This window comes from Pelecanus crispus, chromosome 11 (assembly GCF_030463565.1).
Source record: "Pelecanus crispus isolate bPelCri1 chromosome 11, bPelCri1.pri, whole genome shotgun sequence".
Lineage (NCBI taxonomy): Eukaryota > Metazoa > Chordata > Aves > Pelecaniformes > Pelecanidae > Pelecanus > Pelecanus crispus.
Genome location: NC_134653.1, coordinates 32,371,369 through 32,389,204, shown reverse-complemented (window position 1 = coordinate 32,389,204; position 17,836 = coordinate 32,371,369). Strand labels below are relative to the sequence as shown.

The following is a 17,836-nucleotide window of genomic DNA, read 5'->3' as shown; positions in this document are numbered from 1 at the left end:
CTTACCTTTCACCTTAAAAGGACCAAATGCTTGGCAGTAAGCGTAAAGAGATTTTGTTTGATACTAACAATGTTCATGTGTCAGAAATGGGTAACAAAAACTTTCTATGTATATATTTATTTAGTGTTGACAGTGATGTTGATGAGCAGTTGTTACAGGCTCTCGAATAAAGTAAGTCTAAGCAGCAGGTGTTAAACTATCAGGCAAGGGTTGTGGTAACAACTGTGTTATGTTGTTGTGTGTCCTGCTGCTGCTGTGACCCCCTAAAAGACCATGGTCATATAATGAAGCAAGTTGAGTTCTGACAGATCCTTCTGGTGCATTGTTTTATTTTTTCTATTATTTGTATGCAGCTGGTTTTAAATCTTTTACGTATAAAGCTAGCTCATCAGTTTTTAAGAATATGTGAAGAATTAGAGTAATGTGTCTGTAACTGACAGCTTTCCCTTAAGACGAGAAAAAATATTTTTCCGCAGTCCCAAGTTTTAAAACTCAGAGCTCTCTTGGATTAGGTCATTGGTTTTCAGAATGTATTTCTGAAAAGTTAATTACTCTTGCCTAATAAACTAGGATAATTATGCATAACTTGTTTTGTGTAGAAAAAAATTAATGTTGATCTGTTTCCACTCTTTATTATTGAAAAGTAGAAAACAAGCCTTAGTTTGATGATAGTTTAATGATTGTCACAAAAGTCTGACGACCCATCAGACAGGCTCCAAGCGCACGGTGTATCTGCGAGCGCAGCCACGTGCTGGGGCTACCTGTGTCTTGGCTGGAGGTCAGGGAAGAGCCACTGGAGCTCATCCCCCTTGAACTCCGTTCACAGGGAGCTTAGGAGGATTTTCTCCTCTGCGTGGGGTGCCCACAGCATGGAGTTTCTTGTTATGCCGGGGCTGAATTTTGCTCTTGAAATGCCTGTAAAATTAGACTAGTGAATTTAGTTCGTTGCATGTGTATTTGACATTATTGCTGCACACAGCGTTATGTGTTGTACAGCTTAGAAGCAAAATGACCGACTGTGTTCAATATTTCGCTGTATTGCAATACTTTTAATGTCAGCTTACAACAGTAAAAGTGAAGTACCAGGTTTGTGTGGGTTGGAGAAATGCTTTTGATGTTCCATACTTAAGGCACTTATATGAAGGTGTTGTAGAACATGTTTGGTCCTATGGGCATTGTTTCTCACATCTTCTCTCTAAACCAGTGTGAGGACTCTTTTCTTCCCTTTTGTGCTCAGTGGTTTGAAAGGACATGTTCTGGCGTATCCCCAGTTATTAAGTTCCCACAAATGTAACAGGACTGTCTTCAGTTCAGGGGAAATGTGCAATTTAATATAGAAATTAGTCTAGTTGCTACAGGAATTAAAGTACCATCATTACTGAGCTGAAGTGCGTGTTCTGGTTGGTTTAGGTTTTACAGCAAGAACTACAAGTCTCAAAAGGAATTATTTTATGTCTTCATGCTTTGGAAGAAAAAAGATACCGCCCTGCAATGAAAAACAGAACAGCTCTAACAAGCATAGTTCAGAAGAAAATTAAATTATGTTTAAATGAAGTTGTACCACCCAGCTGCCTTACAGAAAGAGCCTGATGTGATTGTTTGCCTTTTTTTTTTTTTAGTAGGTTTCATGAGCCACATGACAGTGATTAAACATGTGACCCGAATAACTTGGAGTCCAAATTCCAACTTTAAATAGAATATGCACTTTTGATAGAGAATCTAGTGCTAAAGGCTTTCAAGGATAAAAAGTAGCAATTTATTTTTGTATTTAGAATTTTCTGTAGTGTTTTAAGATTAAATTGTAGGACTCAAAACTGAAATCCAAATGATATAGAATAAAGTTCATTTAGAGTTATTTTAATTTTTGTTAGACATTTTGCAAGACAAAAGAACAGGTTCAGAGAGGTCTTGAAAAATTTCCCTCTCGGAGAAACTAGACCATAACTAGTTCCTAATGAAGATTGGTTTGTTACTTTGAAGTTTGAAGACCCAGAAATGTTTTTTTAGAGAGCCTTTTCTTGTGAGTGATATAAGAGCTGGACTAGTTCTGGAAAAGATCCTGCAGGGGACAGCCCTGCACTAATTATGATAAATTGTGTTGCTGCCTGTCATCATTTCAGATTGTGCCCCTCACCTACAACTGGCTGTCAGTCGCTTCCTTCTTTGCTCTGCTATTGTGTTACCTCCTCAAATTCCTTACCCTTTTTGAGCAGAACTCTGCTAGAAAAGGAGTTATGAAAGCGAGCTCCTTGTGCCTGCGTGAGCCTCTCGGAAGCAAATCTTACCTACTTTGGTTTGCAGCTGGGAAGTGGAGATTATTGGGCTGTTACAGACATTAGTGCGCTGAATTCCTGGTGCTCTGGGAATTCACACCACATGCTTTTGGGATGATGACAGATGGAGTGAAGTAGCTCTTCAGCAGCAAGTCACATCTGATGTGGGCTTTCAGATATTAATTTTCTTCTTTTGCTTGGTGAATGTTTGCAGGCGGGAGCTACTTCCATGTGGGCTTCCTGCTGTGGATTGCTGAATGAAGTCATGGGTACTGGAGCTGTCCGTGGCCAGCAGGCTGGCTTTGGGGGAGGTGCTGGCCCATTCAGATTCGCACCAAATACAGACTTCTCGGCATACCCACCTCCAGCTGCGGCGGGTGCTAACATAGTTTGCAAAGCCTGTGGACTTTCCTTTTCAGTTTTTAGGAAAAAAGTGAGTATATTTCCTGTTACATAGTATTTTTACTCATACGGACTGATCTGTAGGCTCATACTGGGAGATGAGTGTGGTTTTTTCCTTAGATAAGGAAACCCGAGGCAGATAGCCAGGAAGGGAGTAAGTGCCTTATTCTGAGGTCACAGGAAATGAATGTCAGACAGGATTAGAAGTTAAGAGGTCTGATGTTCGTTAATTGGTGACACATTGGATCTGGTCTGACCTAAAAATAAGTGGATTCTAATTTGCAAGATACATGCTTTAGCTTCAGAATCTTAAACATTGAAACACATCTGGTCTTGAAGATGATACCAGGCATAGTGGTTGGGTACTGGAGTGAACAAACTGAGTGATGGAAAAGCTAAAAGCTTGCAATTTAGTATCACAGCTTCTTTCTGTGAAATACTCATGTATTTCTGTTTGTTTCCTAACCAGGTTTAGTTCTGTTAAATGCTGTTGCACTCCAACAGCCTCCTCCTTCATTTGGAGGCAGGTTGGGGGGTTAATGCAGATAAATAAAATTGAGATTGTTAATATTGTTTCTGTGTATCATGACTGTCCAGCATCATTATTTTGTCCACTCAGCAACCTAATTCTCTGCAGCTCTTTTTGATAAACATGAAGCCTCTTTCTTCAGTCTGTGTGTTCAGTTTCCCCCTTCTTATGTGTCCTGTTGTTTGCATGGCAAACGCTTTGTTGACTTAAGCGTTGTGTAGAGACGTTTTCTGAAGCTAATATTAAATTACTTGAAAAAACTTGAAGAGTTTGGATTTGTTCACAGCAGATGAGATGACCGTTTAAAATCACTGTTGAAAGTCTTGCCTATTCTAGCTTTTGTGTACTGTAGTGAGTCTTTTGAACAAAGCTCTCTTCAGAAATTACATCTGCGCATTTGGGGAGTATTTACCTGCCATGTGATTCATCACATTTAGGGCCCACTTTGAATGAATGGAGGAAGAACTATGTTCTTCAAAGTTTAGGGATTATACTGTTTTTACACATGTGAAAAGAGCAGTGACACTGAGTATATTGAAAAGTGTTTTAACATACCATAAAATTGACTAGCTTTCAAGTTCGTTTATTGTGTGAACTACAACTTGAGTACTTTATTAATTTGTTTAGTCATCATATTTTATTCACTGAAACCTCAAATCAGCTGACAGTAGTGCTACAAAAGCAACAGACTGCCTTGGAACACCTGCAAAACTATTTGGCAGGGCAGTTTTCTAGACTTAAATCCTAAAAATAGTTTGACAAAATGGACAATTAAGACACTAATAGTAAATTAAGTAGCCTGGCGAAGGCAAGAGTGGGGTCTAGATCTGTTTTCTATGACATACAGCTGAATGGTTATTTTCTCTTTCTACTTAGCATGTGTGTTGTGACTGCAAGAAGGATTTTTGCTCAGTTTGTTCAGTCTTACAAGAGAATCTCAGAAGATGTTCCACTTGTCACTTGCTGCAAGAAACAGCCTTTCAACGACCTCAGTTAATGCGATTGAAAGTAAAGGATCTGCGTCAGTATCTGATTCTCAGAAACATACCAACGGATACTTGCAGAGAGAAAGAAGACTTGGTGGATCTTGTGCTGTGCCACCATGGATTAGGTTCGGAGGAGGATACGGACGCTAGTAGCTTGCATTCATCACGGTCACAGACTTCGGGGTTTTTTACTCATCCATTTTCTATGTCTGTATCGGTGTCGTCTCAAGGAGAACTTGCAAACAGAAGGGGAAGCACAGGAAATGGAACACCTTTACGGGTACAATAATTAACATGTGTTTTATGGTATAGCGTAGCTGCTTTTTTGGTTTTTTTTAAGAGGTATGCATCGCTTTAAAATAAAATGCCAATTGGTGCGGTTCAGGGTAGCAGGAAAAATGGCATTTGTATCTCTCGCCTGAAACAGAAGATGACTAGATAAGATTACTAGTTAGATGATAGAGGTGACCTAATTTGATGATGATTGGTAGCAATTGAAACTTTGACGTGCCATTGTCATCTGTGATCAGTTTGGTACAAAGGAAAATATTTTATAAGGGATAATGTGTTTGTATCCTGATTAGTTTCATTTTGTACACAGGGACAAACGGAAACATCTTCTGTAAATAATGAAGAAGAAGAAAGCGCAGAAGAGCAGGTGAGATAAGAACTATCCAGAGAACGAATTTTTGGCATGGGACACCATAAAGTCTTCAGATCTCTGTCAACATTTACTGTCACACTCTAGTTCTTTCAGAATTAGCCATGTCTAGCAATGTGTATCTGCAAATACTTGTTTTAAAAAGAATAGAACTTTACCCAAGCTGCTGCAGCTTCATGTAGCACCAGATCTGCTGCTCTGAACTTACCGGGACAGTTAAAAAAATAAAATTGATGTCTTTCAGACCCCCGGATTGTCCAGAAAGCGAGCGAGGGCATCTTTGTCTGACATTTCAAGTCTGGAAGACATCGAAGGGTTGAGTGTTCGACAGCTGAAGGAAATACTTGCGTGTAACTTTGTCAACTACTCAGGATGCTGTGAAAAATGGGAACTTGTGGAAAAAGTGAGCAGACTATACAGAGAGAGTGAGGAAAACCACAAGACACGTAGGTTTATATTTAATTCTCACTTTCTTAAGACTACTTATTTTCTGGTTTCCAGTAGCTGGTTCCGCCAACAGCAGGCCTTGGTATCTAACTGGTCTGCTCAGCTGGAACAACTGGAAAGTGTGTTTCAACAACTTGAGCTGCATCTAGAGTAGTCGAGTATGGCTCTAGTGAGTAAATGAAGCTTTCCAGGATTGTGTTGGGTTTTTTGAGACTTCTGATTTTTTTCCAAAGCTCAGAGAGCTCAGCTTTCATGGTGAAGGTAAAATTGCACAACTGAGAACCAATTCCTTGGAGAACATGAAACTTGGCACCTCCACGTCCTTTATTAGGTTTCACAAGGTATCAGCAAGAGAGCTCCTCAGTAGCTGTCAACAGACCAAAGCAATTCAGGTCTTTTACTGTGGTAAGAGAAATAAAAGCTACGGTGGCAGAAGTCCAAGTTCAAGTGGTTTGGTCTCAGTCCATGTTTCATGATAAGGTGGTTCTGTGGCTGCAGCTCAGTGACTAGTATTCTTCTGCCCTCTGTTACACTCGGCAATTGGAGTCTGTCACTTGTGTGACTGTAGTACATCCACCGACCGGTTCCTGTTCACAAAGTATAATCTGAGCAACTTTTTGATGTTGTAACCAGCGTGGAAAATGGTTGCCTGGCTCTTCATTTCTGCATCCCACAGTCAGACTGTAAAGAACAGGGGACTGTGGTAACTGGAAAACTTACTAGCCCTGGGCCACTTCACAGCCAGATTGTGCCAGCACATACACTGCAGGCGCTGTCATCATCAGGTGTGAAATAATCAGCTAATTGGGGTGGAGAAGGATTGTGAAGGTGGGGGGGCTGCTGGTGAATGTCAAAATGTGGCTTAAGTGAGAGCCTTGGTTTGGTCATAAACTAGAACTGAACACCTGTCTGAAATCAAGCTTTAAACTTAGAAATTTTTTTTTTCCCCCCAACATGGTCCGACAGAACATTTGGTTATTGATAGGGGATGTTGTCTATTTGCAGTGGAACTTGACAGGTTTTGTTGAGTTCCGCCATCTTCACCACCTACTTAAGGCTTCCACTTCTAAGTCTGCTTTCTTATTATTGTGTTTAATCTTCTGAGGAAAGTGTTCTGCCAAATGAAGTAAGCTCAGAGCTGGAAAATCAGCATGCTCTGAATTTTAATCCAGCACATTATTTCACAGTTATTACGTTCTGAAGTGAAAGTGATTGCAGAGTTTAAAGAATGAAGATGAATATTGGATGTTCACTTAGGGATTTTCTAGTTCTTGTTTCTTTGGGGTTTTTTCTGGAAGGAATATAGATTAATTTTTAGCTTTTGGTTAGAAAAACTATTGTGAACAGGGAGCGGCACTACTTCATGCTAAATTAGCTGTCTGTGTATTTTAGTGGTTGCCTGAGCTAGAAGGTAACTCGCTTTCCAGGGCCTGAATGCATGACCTCCCTCTCTGGTGTGTTGCAGAGGGTGAGAAGATGCAGCTGAACGACAACGACGATAACCTGTGTCGGATCTGCATGGATGCGGTGATCGACTGCGTCCTGCTGGAGTGCGGCCACATGGTCACTTGCACCAAGTGCGGCAAGAGGATGAGCGAGTGCCCCATCTGCCGACAGTACGTTGTACGGGCCGTGCATGTGTTCAAATCCTAAACCGAGGCCAAAAATGGATTTTATAGTCGCCCTTCTGGCATATCTGTGGGCAGGAGTGCCGAACCCTGGGGCATATGTCAGCTTTTTAGTTCTCGGTAAATGCAACATTTTGAACATCAGGATCTAGAAGTTTGTGAAACATTTTTCTACAGCGTGCTGAAATCCTACAGTTGGGCAGTACAACACGATGCCTGCGTGTACCGTAATAGCACTGCCCGACTTACCTTATAAACCCACAAACTGTTTGAGTCAAACTGTTTACAGCAGTTCTTGCTCTCTTCTGAAGAATTAGCAACTCTTATCTATCGCATTCAGTACTCAGCAAGGGGTGAGAAAACACCTTTCCTCAACTGTATTAGTGGGTTACGTTGTCTAGTGTATTAGAAGCAGCAAATGTATCTGTTGAATATTCAGCTTTTACAGAACTTAGAATGTAACTGTTCCGACACTGTCCCTGCGACAGTGTTAACAGTATAAAATACGATTGTAGAAAGCACTGCCATGAACTGCACCTGCACAGAAGCCCTTAAGCAAGCTGTTTGATGCCGATTGCTTCGTTCAGAATGTCTGCCATTACACATGTACGGCCTCGGCCGTTCTTTGTAAAATGTACAAAAAGCTCCGTCCTGTCACAGGGCTCTGCCACGTGGTGTCCAAATACTGATTACTAAGTGTTTTTTAGTTTAGGAAGAAAATATTTTTTTAAAAAGGGGTATAGTAAACCATAGTACTGTGGTCCTTAAGCCACCCATGCCTATTGTAACTATTATTATGTGTGATGATTGTATGCCATGTGCCGACAGCCTGATGTTACTGTGAATACTAATCAGGGTCATGAAACTACTTGCTGCTAACATGTGGAATGTATGGTGTTACTAACCTTCAGCAGGGAGGGGTTCGTTAAGGAAAAGGGAACATGGTATTTGTTTAAAACCTCATGTTCACAGACTTTTACCCAAGGCTGAGTCACTATTAACCACGCTTCCCAGTAGCTGCCGAGTGACCTGCATTGGTCGGCCCTTGGCCCAGTCCCTGGCTGGGCTCGGTGGCAGGGGTGAGGCTCCTCTTGAAGCAAGCATTTTAACCATCCTTGAGGCATGACTGGCGACTTGGGGAAGATAGCGGCAAGAATAGCTCCTGTTCTGGGGCCAGGCTCCCTCTGGCCAAGCATGGCCATGACAGAGTTTGATTAAGTTCACTGTTTAAAAAAAAAAAGGAGGTGGGGAAGGACTGAGTCTGCCCTGTATCCTCTATGCAGGGTTGATCAATGAAGCTACAGTTTGTCCTTTTTCTTTCCCACACGCTAGCTAAGTTAACAGAGATGGGGACATGTTTTGCTGAGGATGTAGGACCTGAGCGCTCTTACCTCTGCTCCACTGTCACGCCCATGCTTGCCTTTTATGTGAAAAATTAAGCTGGCTTGAGAAAAAGAAAGTAGCTCCTCCTCCTCCTCCAATTAAGATACACAGCTTAGAGACATTGCTGGTTATTTTTCAGAAGGGAGCAAGCTTCTCAATGGCTTTATTTTTTAGAAGTAACTTTTTAATGGTACTTAATTCCTGGAGTCTCTGTTCAGTGGGTAAGCTAATGAAGAAAAACGTACCCTCTATGTTATTTCCATGCTGATCATTAGCCACACAAGCATAATAAAGATTTGTGATGGGCTTTCTCAGCCTCCGTCTCTTTTCTTAACCAGCTCAGGAGCGCTGTTGGTTATTCAGCTCCAGCTTTAGCAGTCTTGAGCCACAGAAATACTCCTCTAGGCTAACCTGGGCAGATTCCAGCCTGAGGAAGGCATGGATGCACATTTTATCCCCTCCTCAGTACACCATAAAGGCACAGTGCTGTGGAAGTACTGCTTGCAGCATGGCAGGAAGAGGGGCTCCTCCTGCTCATCCCAGCTTTCACCAAGGCTAGAAACTGTCACCAGCTCCCAGCAGTCGCTCCCCAGCCCTGAAGCCCAAACCCAGCTTTCCCCCAAAACAACGCCCACGGTGGAACAGAAACCCACAGAGCCAGCACCCGTTTTTGTACAATTGTTTATACAAATTCAACAAAGGTAAAACTGCATCAGGAAGGTCTACGAAAACAACACCATACAACAATGGCACTTATGAATGCAGAATTTTACAATCAGGAAATAACCATGTTATAAACCTTAAATGAGAACTCAACTCACACTTCAAAGAAAGAGAGACTACGTTTGACCATTTATTCTACGGCTGGACTCACTGTATAAATTAATTTTATATTGAGTACAAGAGCTCATGCTACAGAGTGAAACCCTCCTATGTGCAAAAGCTGAAATTGGAATTTTTTTTAAAATTTTGAGAAAAAGGTGATTTCTATACAGATAAAACTTGGCAAAGTGTTTTACTTCAACTATAATTTACACCTTATTTCCACAACATGCTTATGTCACTTCTGAAGTATACAAAGCAGGATATAAACTTCCATTAAAACATGCTTTAAGTTGAAAGTATTAACCTACTTTTCCTGACCTGGGCACGTTTGTAGATAGATACTGTCTACGAAGTATAGGTTAAGTTCTCGCCTACCATAAGTAAAGATAAAAATTGGCAATCAAAACCGAAACACTGGTAATGCATTCAAACATTGCATAAATAATTTTTAAACAATTTTTGTACAAAAATAGTTCTGCATAATGTAAGATGTAACAAAACAAAACGTGTTAAGAAGGCAGAAATGCAGTGCGTGGTCCACTTTTAATGACACCGACTTTTTTTTCTTCTTGTTGTTTTAAGAAATGAAAAGCAGAAATCAAATTTACACTACCAAGCACATGCTGTGGTACTTTAAATAACAGTATTTCCTGGAGATCAGTCGTTGTCCGGGTGTGAACAGTTATCATCAGTAACAGTCGCCTTATGGATTTGCATAAGAGCCAGTGCAGGACATCCCAGGTAGACTGAATTAGTGGCACAAGTTGAAATTCTTAACATGGGTAGTTTCACGTTGTTCTCGCCAAGAGTTGTAAAATCCAATCGCGGTAGTTTTCCAATATTCCAAGTTCCCAATTGAAAATAAAATCCCTACGTGTTCTTAGTCCCTTCCCCCCCGCCCCAGTATTTACACATGTCCTTTAACTAACTCAGTTTTTGCAGAAGTTTTTCTTCCACTTGCCCAAACTGAACACTTACTGACATTTCCGCTATGAACTGCTCGCAGCCTTCTTTTGTCACTTGCTTGCAGTACCTCAGGTCGATCTGGCAGATGTTTCCACAACGTTTGAAGTAAGACAGGCACTGGTCAGTAACCTTATTGCAGTCTGCCGGGGGAAAAAAAGAAAAACACAAAGGGGGAGAAATTTAGCAGCGTGTCCCGGTTTGTTCTGCGGCATGAGGACGGTTTATCCCGACTGCGGTCAGTCCCTCCCGCTCCTCCGGTGCTGCGCCGACAGCGAAATCGCCCGGCCAGCCCCATCGCCGTTCTCCGATCCCCGCGGCTCTGCCGCATAACCGATGAGATAAAGCAAAGCAGGCCGGACGCGCGGAGTGGTGGCCTTGGAAAGTCGCCCGCGGAGGGCAAGCGCTGTACAAGGCAACGGGCGGCTCCTGAACCGGAGGCGGCAGCCCTGTCAGCTGGCGCCTGCGGGGTCACGCACGCCGGCAGCACACCCAGCTCCTGAAACCGAGTCCTGGGGGGTTACGCCGGGGTGGGGGAAGAGCTGGGCAACACCACTTCCAACGGTGAGCGTTCACCCAAGTCTAACGCCAACGGGCGATTCCCATCCTCCCCCCTCCCCTGCGCCTGTGTTGCTTACCTGATAAATTAATTTCTGTTAACGAATCCCGCGTGGTGGTTCCAACCGCGGTCAGCAGGTTAATAGACTGATCTGTCACATGATTACAGTAACTAAGATTGAGTTTGGAGAGCAGAGGCATGTGCCTTATGATCAGCCGCAAAGAAGCATCTGTAATATCCAGGCCAGCCAAACGCAGCTCAACTATGTTCCGTAGTTTACTCCGGTTGTCGATCTGACCTAGAAAGCGGAGGCAGCGGGTCAACTCCCGAAAGCCTCACCCCAAATTGCAAACATCTGCAGATCTATATGAAATGCACTGTGACACACAACACTGCTGCCCTACGTCAACTTCAGACGCTTTTGCCTGTCTGGAGCTTTGGAGGGGACATCAGCAGGAACACTTGTCTATTTTTGGAACAGGCACGTGGACAAAGCCACCTCCCGATTTCAAAACAAAAGGGATGAAAGTAACTGCAGGGGCCCAGCGGAATTACAAGTCGGGAATAAGCAGTAGGCTGTGCAGTGCATGCCAGAAAGCAGATCTGATTTGCTCAAAATTTCACCTGAGCTGATATCCGGGCGAATGTGGCATGACCCACAGAACTGCTCCTTCCCTGAACTGGAAGAAAGTGTTTCCATACTCTCTAAAGTACACCCGTTGCAGCCTGAAGAGAAGAAAGTCAGACAGAAAACCAGCACAGTGGCTCAGATGACTGTTCAGCAGCCAGAGAACATCACTCGTTACCCAGTGGCTTCCAGCGAGGAGGTGTTGCAAGTCACTACTGTGAACACCTCGCACGTCAGCAAAGCCCAGAAGCCCACCGGCGCTAGCTGCGGGGGTTTCTGCCCCTTTCCTCCGAGGGGGACTAGCAGCAGAACGTGCCACAGAACAGCTGGGACAGGTCTCCCGCGTGCTCCTCCCGCCTGTTACCTGGCCGGTTATCTGTGGGTGGCGACAAGAGGTCTCTCATTTGTGCGTCTTTCAGGCCTTCTGCCCACTGCACGTCCAGAGTTCGGAGTAAAGGACAACTGGAACTACAAAGTGCTGACACTGCTATCCATGAGCACCCTGATAACAGCAGGTCTCGTAGACCTGCGGATACAGAAGAAGTTGGAGCACGCAGCCCACCCAGACACACATCCGTGGTGATGTCCGCTACCACGCGCAGGCCGGGTGAAGCCCAGTGCCGCTCTGACGAACAATCCCATCACTCCGGGGCAAGGAGGGACCCTGCAAGCCTCCTCCTGCCCAGCTCTCCCTCTCTCCCACCATCTGGAACTTCATTACTGTGGCTGAGAGCAGCCCCCCGCTGCCCCCCGCGCTAATCACGTCAGCACAGGCACTTTCCACAGCAACGTTACCTGCTGACGAAGACCTGCCTCCGATTAGTTTACCTAACATGTCAAGTTAGTCACAACATAACTAATTTTGGGCCCATCTTAACCCGCCAATGCGTCATTCCTATGTATCTACTCCTCTCCTAGGATACCCGGATCCCTGTAGACATTCCTCGGAGATTAGATACAAACTGGTTTGACTAAATTCAGTGAAGTGGTCAAAAAACCATCACTTACCTGGCAGTCTGTTGATAAGCCAACTCAGCTGCTTTTTAGATATATTTGTCCAGCTAAGATCAAGGGTTACAGGCTGTCTCCTAATAATGCCACTAAGCATAAGTGGAGTGATGGATTTACAATGGTTTAAATCTATTTTGGTCCATAATCTTTTGTCACAGCACCTACCCAGAAAGAAAAAAAGAAAAAAGCCAACAGCACTTAATTTGGCACTTGTTTTGATTTCTGCAAGACTTTAAGAGGTGTCATCGAACAGCAGGGAGAACTACAGCATGTAACTGACAACAGCAAAAGTAAGGCTGAGCAATATTAAGATAAGCACAACATCACACAATGTTACATAGGTATGAAGTTTCTCCATCAAATACATCATGCAATGAAGCATGGAATTATTTCTACAGAATTACAAGCGTCAACAACTTTGGATCCCATTTTAAATCATCACAGCACCTACTAAAATCTGTTTTCTAGCCTGAATACGAGCCACACCTTCTTGCTTACCTTTTGAATAGAAAGACTGGTTTTAAATATTACTGTCCCAACTTCCCCTGTGCTCTCCTTCCTTAAAACCAGTGAATTTTGTAAAACAGATCCCCCCCTCTCCCATACTGTGCTGCTATGTTATTCCTATCTATGTGCCTTCTGCGTTTTTACTCTCTCTTAGTGGTTCTTTAAGGGCAACAAGCAAGAAGTCCTAACAAGTACGCAAGATTCTGCATTTTGTCATTTTTTCCACTAGAAAATACTGCACTGACATGGAAAAGGCGGTTACCAGCTTTCTGGGACACCAAGAAGCCCACAGAGGAGGCACTCCACACACATCGTCTTGCACCGAATTATCAACCTCTCAACCTTTCTGCCATTTACCCAGTTTGTTCCTAGACTGTGCTAGAAAGGAGCCTCTCTCACAATTTGCCCATCTGTGTGCACATTACAGTTGAATCTGAGACGACAGCCAACAAGAGACTTTACTGTGATTTCAGTGAAACAGATAAATCTGTCCACTAATGCTTCCTGCTGCCGTACAGTCACCGACGGTGTCAACGTTCACACTCTGGTACCCCGGGCACCCAACGGACACGCTGTGAGTAAATAGGATAATGAAGGATTCCTCCATCAGCTCTGCCAGTACGGAACACAGCGAACGGGATCGCTCTGCATGTACCCTCTACAGGGAAACAATCAGCGCAGACCTTCTGAGGAGAACACCAAGGGCACTGGGAGATCGTCACTGTATCTCAGTAGATACTTAACAGCCGAACTGAACAAACAACTGCGTTAGCAGTCAGCAAGTCCTGGGGGCAGAGTGACACCCAGACTTAGCATGACCTAGACTGGCAGTTCTAGCAGGCAAGAACACCGTGGTGCCTAACTACAGAACAGGCTGCTCTGGGGCGTTACAGCCCCGGCAGGCTGACGCTGACACACATGCACACACAATTCCCATCAGAAATGCTGGGAACTGCTGTTTCTGAGAAAGCACCAGAAGACATGCTACTTCTCCAGACACTGCTGCTCACCCCTTCTCCTCGAGCTCAAGAGAACTCCAGTGACGACCCGCACACCTCTTCCAGGAAGCATTAAGTGCCTCCATCACCCACTTCCCTTTCAAGTCCATCCCACTACACATTAGACCTAGCTCGGTTTCCCACCCTCCTTACCATCTGTTCCAGGTCTTGCAAACTCTCATACAGATGCACAAGTCTCTATGACTGAGGTAGCTAAAGACAGCCATCCAGACTTCCCTCTGCATCACGTGGGCTGCCCCATCATCCAGGGGGAGCGAGTCCGGAGGGGGGCTGATGGGAGGCGGCCGGATAACGTGCCGTTCCATCTGAATGCATTTGGGAGGAGAGAGCGAAGGCGGTGGCCGGGTTATTCCCCGAGGTGTGCTTCGCAGGCTGGGGATGAGCTGGTGCCTCAGCTCCCGGGGAGTCCCATTTAACCCTTTGCTGAACCTATGGAGTCTCTCGCTGTTGTTCAAAGCACGCTTAGGTTCCTCATTCTCGCTCTCAGGTTCAGATTTGATGGGTTGGTGATTCTCATTGGCAAGGCTGTTCTCGGTTTTTTGGATCTCCTGGTTGAGCTCCTTGCTGAGCTCCTTGCTCAGTTCCTTATTGGGAAGCCGCCTTTTCCGCCTCATCTTGAACTTCTTCTTGTCCCTGGGCTCGGCGCCTTCCGTGCTGGGACCTGCAGTGGGCGAGCTGGACCGTGACTGGTCACTATCCTTGGACCTGGGAGGTGCTTCTGGCAGGTCATCCTCTGGCTCCTGCTTGAGGCGCCGCAAGGGTTTGATCATGGAGGTTCGGTCATCTGGAGCCTTCCACGATCGCCTCTGAAAAGGAAGAGACAAGGGCTGACTACTTGAGCAAGAACGCGCTCAGCAATACTTTGCATGCTGATGCTCCGCGCAGGCAGCCCTGCCCGGGGGGGTTGAGCTGCCTGCCAGTGCTGGGCCCCACCCATCCGAGCAGAAGGGTACATTCACCAGCCAAAGGTATCAAGTTCAAGTACCATCATGGATGAGGAGTCCAGCTATCGGCTCTCTGGACTCCGAGAGAGTGATAAATGCATTTATTCACCATGCATAATCCTGCAGATTTAAGGGCCTTACTCATTACACAGTGGACAGTTTATACACAGAAGATAAGCAGCATACCACAGCCAGCTTTTTCCCCAGCATGCCAGAAGAAACCAGGCTTGGGATACATTCACTGGGCACCCACTTTAAACGCTGACACCTGGCGTTCCTGCCCAATGGCCAAAAGGTCCATTTACGAAACCTCCTGAATCGCAAATCACCAACTCGCACTGCGGTCGTGCTGCTGTGGCCCTTATTGCTGGCTACTCACAGCCTTGTTTAATTATGCTTCAGCTGCTCCTTTACATCCTCCTAAACTCTGCTCGTCTTCTCAAGCTTCCCCCACCTCCGGTGCATGCAGAACAGGGAATGTGACCGACAGGTCTGACACACTGTTAGCCTGACGAGACCTCACGCCGACAAGATCTCCGACACAACGCAGGCTGACAGGGGAGAGCTGGCACCTCCTTCCCCGCCCCAGTCGCTGTTCGTAACAGCAAACTGCACTTCACTTGCTTGCATTAATCAAATCTCTCTTTGATGCACACCAGATAAGAGACGTACAAACTAAGACCAGGGACAACTTCAAGTCTAATCTGATCACTACAAGCAAGAAAGAAGCCACCAACTGTTAAAATGAAACAGCTCTAATAAGAAGAGATCTGGACTGGCAAGAAAAGGTGAACCGCTGTGAACACACTTGTTATATCAGAAGGTCTGTGCTTTCGCGATAAACTAATTGAATCAAGTCAGTGGATGTGCTCCTATGCTTCAGATTGCGGCGCACAGCATTGAAAGCTGATCACCCTGTCTTTAAATTAACATATTATAAAGGGAGAGGTCACAGTAAGTTAATGACAGGTTAGAATAAAAAAAAAAAATTACAACATCAGACTACTGTCAGCTTGCAGGATCCTTCACACAGGGTACAGACGAGCGCTTAGTTTAAAGGTATCTGACTTCTGTTATTGTGCCAGACGTGAGAGGTCACCAGTACTTGCGTGCCAGGTTGCCCTTGGCTCCCTGGGGTGTCAGTGGGGGACTCCGGGGACGCGCTGTGGCACAGACTGCTGAGGGGCTGTGTGGCAGGGGCAAGATTCAACCACACAGGAAGAGTGAAACACCAGTATAGAAACAGAATTTTATTCCTTGGGTCATCAAAACACAGCTTGCTGCTGTATTTTAATACGGGACACTGGAACAGAAAATATAAAACCAGACATTGCAGCTAAACTATCCTGGAGTGTTAAGGTTTCCATGAGAGAGATATTCTGTAATTTCACGATGTAAATGTGGTAATAAAAATGCCTGCAGTGACACAAAGACATGACTGATAGAGAAACTGGCTCACCATTCAGCTCACATGAGGAGAGGGGACTAAAAGGGGTTGAGAACACATCTAATTAAAAAGGCAAAGTACCTTCTTCCTGAAGAGTTTCTCTTCTTTTCCAAGTTTTAGCTGTTGGAAGAAAGAAAAGTAAAAACCCCAAAACACGACATTTGTTGTGTTGTCTGATGAAGGTCTGGTGATCCACAGTGCCTTCCTCACGCACTGGGGGGCTTTCATGGAGCGATTCAAGCCATCCATAAACACTGCAGCAAGTCCATAGGGATGGGAAAAGGAAAGCATGGCCAGAAAGCAGATATGCATAAACTGCTATAATGAATTTCGCGTTCTCATTCCACCAAAGCAACCCCAATCCCTACATTTACTGTACTGTAGTGTTCCCGCTGTCAAGCCTCGCGGGGCAGACTGACTGCCACTCCTCGTGAACTACACATGCAATACAAAACCAGCCACCGATTCTGATTTTAAAGCCATCAGCCGTTTACTTGTGAGACACATTAAATCTAGGTCCTCATTTCTACCTCTACAAACCAGCATTTCTGTATATGCCAAGTACCATATGTCACAATCCACAAGATAATTCGTAGTGTCCCTGCCTGGCCCAAGAGCCCTGACTGTTAAATTCAGGGAAAAGCTGTCTCCATCGCTGTTGTGAGCGGCTCCGCCTCTCTGCAGGCTACAGAAGGTGTCATTTCTAAAGGTCCTCTGATGGGTTACGAGCATTGTACATCCCTGAACCAGCCACAAAACAAGCTGCCATGCGCCACCAAGTGGGTAAAGATGAAAAAAGTTTCCATTAAAAATTTATTTTCACCTCGTTCCTGCTCCAAGCACCTTGTAAAAGCTTTTCAGTTAAAGTGGGATTTCTAGTATTTTGAATAAAACAACAGCCGTCGCCCAGTGTTTCCAGCCTCTGAATGTCAACCCGAGCGTCGCAGTTCAAACTACTGTCCTGTTAGACTAGCAGTTTTCAGAAAGCAAGGTAAAACATCGCCGCTTCTTTTGTAACAATCTGGGATTTCAAGATGAGCTATAAGCCAGAAGGCAAGAGACATCAGCCCCAACCAGCCCACGCGCATCTGTGTAAGTACATGAAAAGAGTGTTTTGTCATACCCGCTTTCTCATAGTGGGTTCCTGGGGTTTCTCAAATTTCCTTTTCCTCCACAGATGCACTTCGTCTGACTTTCTCCTCAGTATTGAGTCAACTGGAGTCTTTTTGGAATGTTCCTCTGATTTCCGCCTGGGAGTTTCTTCACAGTCCCCTTTCCGTTTTGCAGCATCTGTTACTTCCTTATTGTCTCTGTTCATTTTCTGTTCCTTCAGCAATGAGCCTGGGAGATTTGATGCGTATTTGAATCCTGGTCCGCGCTTTTGCTTGTACGCCAAAGAGACACAAAACACAAACAAACTTTATATCTTATGCCTTTCTCAGCTCTTTATCTAAGTTGCCTCCGACACTGGTGGGTTGATCACTTTGTAACAGACAAAATGATTAGGAAGGAGTTAAGAGTAAAGTAGTTTCAACCTTCATAAAGTTATTTTTGTAACTACATGCTTGCAGTGTCTGTCTCAGTTTGCAAAGAAATAATGTTTCCCTAATTCCAACAGACACTT

The 17,836-nt window shown here is 44.6% G+C and overlaps 2 protein-coding genes across 5 annotated transcripts in view; one reads left to right on the top strand and one right to left on the bottom strand.

The window, feature by feature from the left end:
- Positions 1-2,500: 2,500 nt before the first annotated feature.
- RNF34 (ring finger protein 34) lies at positions 2,501-8,111 on the top strand. 2 transcript variants are annotated; one of them, XM_009489257.2, is made up of 5 exons: positions 2,501-2,706; positions 4,081-4,470; positions 4,792-4,848; positions 5,096-5,297; positions 6,764-8,111. In XM_009489257.2, the coding sequence occupies exons 1-5, from the start codon at positions 2,503-2,505 to the stop codon at positions 6,949-6,951; spliced, it is 1,041 nt and encodes a 346-aa protein (XP_009487532.1). In that variant the 5' UTR covers positions 2,501-2,502; the 3' UTR covers positions 6,952-8,111. The 2 variants fall into 2 exon arrangements, with proteins under 2 accessions (XP_009487532.1, XP_075574694.1); XM_075718579.1 differs by lacking the exon at positions 4,792-4,848.
- A 1,946-nt stretch (positions 8,112-10,057) lies between these two features.
- The window catches only part of KDM2B (lysine demethylase 2B), a 119,196-nt gene continuing 111,417 nt past the window's right edge, over positions 10,058-17,836 (bottom strand). For 2 of the 3 annotated variants that reach the window (XM_075718074.1, XM_075718076.1), the window contains 6 exons: positions 17,336-17,596; positions 13,954-14,627; positions 12,293-12,456; positions 11,649-11,810; positions 10,736-10,954; positions 10,058-10,240 (listed from right to left, as the gene is read on the bottom strand). In XM_075718074.1, coding sequence (XP_075574189.1) covers positions 10,059-10,240; positions 10,736-10,954; positions 11,649-11,810; positions 12,293-12,456; positions 13,954-14,627; positions 17,336-17,596 — 1,662 coding nt within the window. In that variant the 3' untranslated portion in view covers position 10,058. Of the gene's footprint in view, positions 10,241-10,735; positions 10,955-11,648; positions 11,811-12,292; positions 12,457-13,953; positions 14,628-16,293; positions 16,333-17,335; positions 17,597-17,836 lie in introns of all 3 variants that reach the window. The other variant, XM_075718075.1, reaches the window with a different exon arrangement.

What these genes read in the sequence shown, in the direction of transcription:
- RNF34 (XM_009489257.2), top strand. Translation starts at nt 2,503, where the DNA reads ATGTGGGCTTCCTGCTGTGGATTGCTGAATGAAGTCATGGGTACTGGA. An exon ending in GAAATGGAACACCTTTACGG is followed by an intron (nt 4,471 to 4,791) that starts GTACAATAATTA and finishes TTTTGTACACAG; the next exon opens with GGACAAACGGAAACATCTTC. An exon ending in AAGAAAGCGCAGAAGAGCAG is followed by an intron (nt 4,849 to 5,095) that starts GTGAGATAAGAA and finishes GATGTCTTTCAG; the next exon opens with ACCCCCGGATTGTCCAGAAA.